Source organism: Musca autumnalis, unplaced genomic scaffold, assembly GCF_047663935.1.
Source record: "Musca autumnalis isolate F117 unplaced genomic scaffold, ASM4766393v1 scaffold_4, whole genome shotgun sequence".
NCBI classification, from domain to species: Eukaryota; Metazoa; Arthropoda; class Insecta; order Diptera; family Muscidae; genus Musca; species Musca autumnalis.
The window spans coordinates 35449039-35457136 of NW_027411977.1; the positions used below are offsets into that span (position 1 = coordinate 35449039).

The window sequence follows — 8098 nt, forward strand, 5'->3', positions numbered from 1 at the left end:
GCGATGCCAGTATGATCCGCGAATATAAGTGCAACACAATGGAAAAATATTCAAAGCTGTCAGTATGCCGCCCTAAAAACTGCAACAGGTTGCCTCCTGATGTCTTCAGTGAACCATCTACAAAAGAAGACAAAGATTATTCCAGTACAGTAACATAATGACATGCTTTCCTTGCAGAACTTACCCGGTTGTTACCGTGATAGCCACACTAATCACAATTTAGTGAATGGGGCCCCACACAGGCCTGTCTGGAGGCTTCTTCATGATCTAAAAAGAGAGGTACAACGTTACAAGAGAGAACGTCTAGATAATCAACCCTAAAAAGCAGGTTTGAAAATATCACATAGCTGCAGTTATAGGTCCAATAAACAACTATCGTGTGAATGCGATTCTTGGAGTACATCCCCAATCTATATCAACTGCCAAATTAGAGTGGATTTGGCTCAACTGCGTTGATGGTCTAAATTCCTATAGGGGTAGGATTCTTGACACAGTGCAAAACATCTGCCCAGCTTGCGGTACAGGTGCACTGCACACAACATAGATCACCTTTGAAAGTACCCTGACTAACCTACTCATGTAACTCCAGTAGCTTTGTTATAACAATCCATCGTAGTAGCCACATTCCTAGAACTGGATATAGACCTTCAGCCAGATTATGTATGTTAATACAACAACTACCCTTGTACGATTCTGGTTCCGAAGTAAGGGTAAATGCACCAACAAATACATTAGCACTTGATGTGATTGAGAGGAAAAGAAATCGAAAGATTTAAAAAAAACATTTGGGTTCATTTGGTGAGATTAGACAATAGGTCTGAGACCCATATTCTCTCGGCTTCATTCAGTTATCGTTTTACCTTAAAATACTCCTGTCTATAGTAATATCATTAATACCATCCATCTACCTCCTTTGGGGCATCTTCTATTTAATGGAGGAATACTACACCATTTTCACATGTAATTCGAATAATTTCAGTTGTAATTGTTCCATTTGTAATTTGAATTTGTTTCATTTGAAATTTAAAATGAAAAACTTCGATTTACAAATAGAAAAATTCGAATTACAAAATTAATTATTCGAATTACAAATGAACAAATTCAAATTACAAATGAAATAATTCTAATTTCAAATGGAATTATCAAACTACAAATTAAATAATTCGAAATTCATTTGGGATTCTCAAATTACAAGTGAAATGTTTCGAATTTCAAATGAAATAATCGAATTACATGTGAAAATGGTATAGTTATTGAAAACCTTATTTTATCTTTGGAAAACCTATTCTTTTATCTACAGAAAATTTCTATATTTCCAATGCTTCTACGGATCTCTAATTCCACGTTGTTTCTGATCTTCTCTTTTCAGATGCCTATTGTCCAGACTTGTTGAATGCCTGTTCATTGATTTTATTGCAACAGACTACAAGTGACTCAACAGTGGGCAGTTTCACCGATACACCACCCGAAAGAAACAACAATGATGATGATGCGGATACTTCATCCGATTATGTGGAATTACCATATCAACGAATTCGACAACAACAACAAGGAAATAATCAAAATACAAATGAAATATCGAATAGACTGAATGGCGTTAGGCAACAACAACAACAACTATTACCAAGAACAACAACTACTGAAACAGCACAAGAAAACCAAAGATTACAACAAAACTGTCAACAACAACAGGAAATGGGTCAGAATTTAAGTATACGTCGGCCAAGGATATCACTTACATGGGTACTAAGAGAACAACAACAACAGCAGCACCAACAAACGCCAAATCAAAAGGACTCTCCCACAAAACAAAACGGCAATGACAAAGAAAACAAAGCCGCAAAGGTCCAAGACACCCAGCGTCTGACGAACAACAATCAGGTGAATGGTAAAGGTCTACCCCAGCTTGAGGTAAATCAAAATCAAACCACCACAGTGGTGGAAAAGAAACGGTATCGCCTGAAAAAGACTGCCACCGAAAATGTGGAACCCCTCAATGGCTATGCCACCACACCGACCAGTTACACAAATGCCTCGACGGCACTGGCCTCACAGAAATTCTTTAGCAATCAAAATCTCTTGGATTGCAATCGAGATGACACCGCGACCAAACCACCATCCAAAGATTTGTTGTTTGTGTGCACGCCACAAAGATTGCCGGATGGATTTGCGGCATCCACCGAAGCCCTGGCCTTGGTTAAGAAACGCAATGAAATACGCAAGAAATTGGCAGCTAAAATGGCCCAATTTCGGGCCGAGGCCCAGGCCGCAAATCACCTGAACGGTGGTCTGGTGCCTTTGAAGAAGGAGTCAAAGACCTCCCTGAAATCGGGATCCTATTCTGAACCTAGTCTTATTGCAGCCTCAGAGGGCAATCCGCGCAGGCACAGGCATCGTAAACGCAAAGAAAGGAATCGTCCTCCCAAATTTGGTTACGATATAAAAAATGTCGATGAGTTCTTGACCAAGTGTTCGCTGCCCTCGCCGGCCAATATACCAATGGTTCTGTCTACCTCATGTATTCTCTATCAAACTCGCCCCGGCGGCTATCAGACAGAGGTCTCGCTGCCACTGGGCATGGTGATAAATGCTGTGTTCAAAAATCAAAACTGGCTCTATGTCCAGACACCACATGCCGAAGAGGGTTATGTTAACTATACAACATGTTTGCCGCTGGGCATATTGCCGGCTGAGGCCCGAAAGGAAGGTAAAACGGAGGCTAACCACAAACCCAAGGCCTGTTGGGAAACTATTGGTGATGTTTTTCCCAAACCCTGTGGCAATATGACTGATTCGGAAAAAGAGATCCATTTGCGGGTGGGGGGAACACGTAGTCGCAGTGAGGGTGCAAGGACGCCACATCTAAAAAGTCAAATGACAGATAATACCGATACGGTTACTGTGATCTCTGTAAACACCGATAACACAGATTGCCTGAATGGCAATACATCCTCCATTTATGGTGAGCAGCAGGTGGATAAACTCTATTTGAGAGCAGCTTCACAACCTAAACTCTCGGAAAAAACGTCATATGCCCAGTTGAAGATTATTCGAAATCATTCATCAGCTGCATCGGGAACATCATCGACCCACTATCATCAACTCAATGATGAATATGTTACATTACAACAACAACAAAAGGCTATACAAAAACAGCATGTCCATCATCTACCGGCCCAAAAGACCTACATTACCCGTACCTTTATAACCAATGGTCACAATGGACAACATTTACATCCCAAAGATATGAAACAACCACAGACGACGACGCCAACAACGGCGACTGCGGCGACGGCAATGTTATTGGCAAATAATTGCAATAACCTCAAAAATGCAACAACAACAACACTAATGCAACAGCAACAAAACAATACCGCCGCCACCGCAGCAACCATAACTGTCACATCATATAGTCCAAATCAAATGCAACCGCTGCATTCACCATTGGTAATAACCACAACTAAACAACAACATCAGCAACAACAACACCACCATCTGCAGTCTGCATCACCAATAGCAGCAGTGCCAGCAAAAACAACCTCAACATCCTCAGCCTCATTACATCACATCAATAATCAATCAAATCCTCCATCATCAATGATGACCACCGCCGCCACCACTGTGGCACCACGTTCCATATTGAATGCTATACGCCGTTCCTCGGCCCATTGCGGTCAACGTCAGACACTGGTGGCCATAACCACAGATTATTCAACCGGTGATGGTGGTTTGACATTGCAAAAAGGTGATATTGTTACGTTATGTGAGTGTCGTGAGACCAAAGATCATCGCCAATGGTTCTATGTGAGGACACGTGATGGTCGTCAGGGTTATATACCGGCCGAAGTTGCCGGTCATGGTTTTTTGTAAAGCGTGTGTTTTGTTTTTTTTGCTTATGATGAAAGCTATTTGGTAGAGATGGGGAAGAAATTTTGCATCATAGATGAATGAGAAGTAGAGAGAGAGCAGTAATATACTGGTGATCAGTTGTCAAAAAATAGATGAAAATGGAAAAGAAACAATAGCAATTTTTGTGGCAAATCTTCTATGGATAGAGAAGTTGAGAAGGTCTTTAATCGATAGTAGAACCATGTAAGATCGATAGAAGGCGTGGAGATGGTCTTTTATGAACAGAAAACCTATTGTAGGTCTTCTGTGAAATTAACTAACACTGCCAATATACACATTAGGGCGACACAAAAATTTTTTTTTTTTTTGGAACTCCTACACCATAAATATACTCTCAGGATTTATGCTAACGAGGCACAATGGTCCCAAATCCAAATTTTCTGGCCAAAACTATTTCAACGTCCATTTTGTATTGAAATTAATTATTATTTATAATAAATGTGTACAAACAGCAATTCTTACGTTTTACCGACCAAAATGACCAAAAACTGCCAAAATTTGTTGAACAGGGTGGTCCCGTTGTGTGGGGTCTAAACCAAAACATTGACCTATGTCAATAATTTTTGGTACGAAGGATTCATATCATCCAAGAAGTCAAAATACCAACTTTCAGCCGAATCGGTCATAAAGTGTCGCTAAAATCCACAAAATATCTAAAATTGGACGGTACTTTTATGTGGGGGCTATGACAAAAAATGGACATATTTTCAAAAAAATTATACATACTTGTTTTCTACACTCTGAAACCCTTAAATATGAATTTTAAGGAAAATCGGTTGATAGATGTGGGTATTACCGTTCTATTTCAATTGGATACTACGTACAGTCACAACAGGTATTTACAAAAAATTCTCCCATCTTAAAATAGAAAAATCCACTTTATTTTAACTGTGGCAAATTTGAGCACGATTTTACTTCTGAATTTATTAGTACAGACCCTCTGCTATCTTTCAAATTCGATTTGGAGGTGGACATATTTGGACATTTTTTTAAAAGTTTAAGTATATTTAAAAAATATTTGTAAAAAATAATTTTTAATATATATATAAACATTGATTTTATTACGCTAATTTTACAAATTTCATCGTTACTTTTCTACATATTATGAAAATACTCATTAACAGCTTCCCGATTCATAATGACTTTGGCCTCACTTCTGTATATTTATGCAGCGACGCAATACAACAAAAATTGTATATTTTACAGCACAAAGTCTGTTTTATTTTTACATAAAAAAGTGTCAACTTTGGTACTGCGCCAATCAACGAATACTAACGTTATTTACAAAAACTAATTATTTTCAGATGACTTGATGTGTTTTTTATTATTCTGTGCAAAAACAAATTAAAATTTCGAAACTTCAAAAATTGGGTTTTGGCCAAAAATTTCCTGATTGAAACCTATGTGCGAGGGTATGTATATACACTTTCATAAGGTTTAGACCCCAAGTATATTTGGACGAAATCCGTTCCAGGCAATTCGGAGTCGATTTAGCAATGTCCGTCTGTCTGTCCGGCAGGCTGGAGCGCACGATAACTCTCGAACCGATTAACCTTTTTGGTCCAAAATTTCAAAATGTGTCTTTGGTAATATTTTGTCCAAACTTAGTTTGAGTTCGAAAATGGGCCATATCGGTCCACACTCTGGGTACCTCCCCTACAAAAGTTGAAATGTTTTCGTCAAAATTATAGGCACGATAACTCTCGATGAGAGCTAACCGATCTACCAGACATTGATCAAGTTCAAATATGGAATACACCCTTTTCAGATGTAATTCGAAACATTTTAGTTGTAATTCGTAACATTTCATTTGTAATTCGATTATTCCATTTGTAATTCGAATTATCTAAAAAATTATTCTATTCCATTAATTCCAATTATTCCATTTGCTATTCGAACTATTCTATTTGAACTTCGAATTCTTCCATTTATAATTCGAATTATTTTTTTGTAATTCGAATTATTCAATTTATAATTCGAAACAAAAAAATTACAAATTATTTTTTGTATTGATTTTATATCTGACCTTTTCGAATTATAAATAAAATGATTCGAATTACAAATGGAATAATTCGAATTTCAAATAAAATAATTCAAATTACATATGGAATAATTCGAATTACAAATGGAATAATTCGAAATACAAATGGAACAATTTGAATTACAAATTAAACAATTCGAATTACAAATAGAATATTTCGAATTACAAATGGAATAATTTTCTGATATAATTCGAAACATTCCAGTTGTAACTCGTAACAGTCCATTTGTAATTCGATTATTCCATTAGCAATTCTAAACAATTCAGTTGTAATTCGAGGATTCCATTTGTAATTCGAATTACACAATTTATAATTCGAATTTTTCTATTTGTAACTCGAATGATTTCATTTGTAATTTAAATTATTCCATTTGTAATTCGAATCATTTTTTTTTAATTCGAATTATTCCATTTGTAATTCGAAACAAAAAAATTACAAATTATTTTTTGTATTGATTTTATATCTGACCTTTTCGAATTATAAATAAAATGATTCGAATTACAAATGGAATAATTCGAATTTCAAATAAAATAATTCAAATTACATATGGAATAATTCGAATTACAAATGGAATAATTCGAAATACAAATGGAACAATTTGAATTACAAATTAAACAATTCGAATTACAAATAGAATATTTCGAATTACAAATGGAATAATTTTCTGATATAATTCGAAACATTCCAGTTGTAACTCGTAACAGTCCATTTGTAATTCGATTATTCCATTAGCAATTCTAAACAATTCAGTTGTAATTCGAGGATTCCATTTGTAATTCGAATTACACAATTTATAATTCGAATTTTTCTATTTGTAACTCGAATGATTTCATTTGTAATTTAAATTATTCCATTTGTAATTGGAACTGTTTCATTTGTAATTAGAATTATTTCATTTGCAATTCGAATTATTCCGTTTTAAATTCGTATTATTCCATTTGAAATTCGAAACCAAAAAATTGTGGTTGCATTGGTTTTATATTTAGCTTTTCAAATTACCAATGGAATGACTCGAATTACAAATGGAATGAATCGAATTAAAAATAGAATAATTCGAATTACAAATGAAATAATTCAAATTACAAATACACCTTTTTCAGATGTAATTCGAAACATTACAAATTCGATTATTCCATGTGCAATTCAAAACAATTCAATTGTAATTCGAATTATTCTATTTTTAATTCGATTCATTCCATTTGTAATTCGAGTCATTCCATTTGTAATTCGATTCATTCTATTTGTAATTTTAAATATTTCATTTGTAATTCGAATTATTCCTTTGTAATTCTAATTATTTCATTTGTAATTCGAATTGTTTTATTTATAATTATAATTATTCCATTTAAAATTCGAAAAAATACAAAATTATTGGTCCCATTGGTTTTATATTTGGGTTTTCGAAAGACAATATATTTCGAATTACAAATAAAGTAATTGGAATTACAAATGGAATAATTCGAATTACAATTGAAATGCTTCGAATTACAAATGAAATAATTCGAATTGCAAATGAAATAATTCGAATAAAAATTGATATGTTACGAATTACAAATGAAATTCTCGAATTACAAATAAAATGTTACTAACTACAAATGGAATTCTCGAATTACAACTAAACTGATTCGACTTACATCTGAAAAAAGGTAGAATAATTCGAATTTCAAATGGAATTAGTCAAATTAGAAATGGACTACTACAAATGGATAAATTCGAATTACAAATAGAATAATTCGAATTACAATTGAAATATTTCGAATTACAATGGAAAAATTACACTTTTTATATGTAATTCGAAACATTTTAGTTGTACTTTGGAACATTTCATTTGTAATTCGATTATTCCATTTGTAATTCGATTATTCCATTTGTAAATCGAATTATCTGAAAAATTATTCCATTTGTAATACGAATTATTCCATTTGTAATTCAAAATATTCTTTTTGTAATTCGAATTATTCTATTTGTAATTCGAATTATTCAATTTTTAGTTCAAATTATTTCATTTGAAATTCGAATTACTTTATTTTAAATTCGAATTATTCCATTTGTAATTCGAAACAAAAAAATACAAAATATTTTTTGTATTGATATCTGGCTCTTTCGAATTACAAATAAAAAATTATTCGAATTACAAATGGAATAAT

The 8098-nt window shown here is 34.0% G+C and overlaps 1 protein-coding gene across 2 annotated transcripts in view; it reads left to right on the top strand.

Moving 5' to 3' along the window:
* LOC141401725 (uncharacterized) overlaps positions 1-5722 on the top strand; it is a 476511-nt gene extending 470789 nt beyond the window's left edge. For both annotated transcript variants that reach the window (XM_073982114.1, XM_073982115.1), the window contains exon 4: positions 1370-5722. In XM_073982114.1, coding sequence (XP_073838215.1) covers positions 1370-3870 — 2501 coding nt within the window. In that variant the 3' untranslated portion in view covers positions 3871-5722. The remainder of the gene's footprint in view (positions 1-1369) is intronic.
* Positions 5723-8098: the final 2376 nt, after the last annotated feature.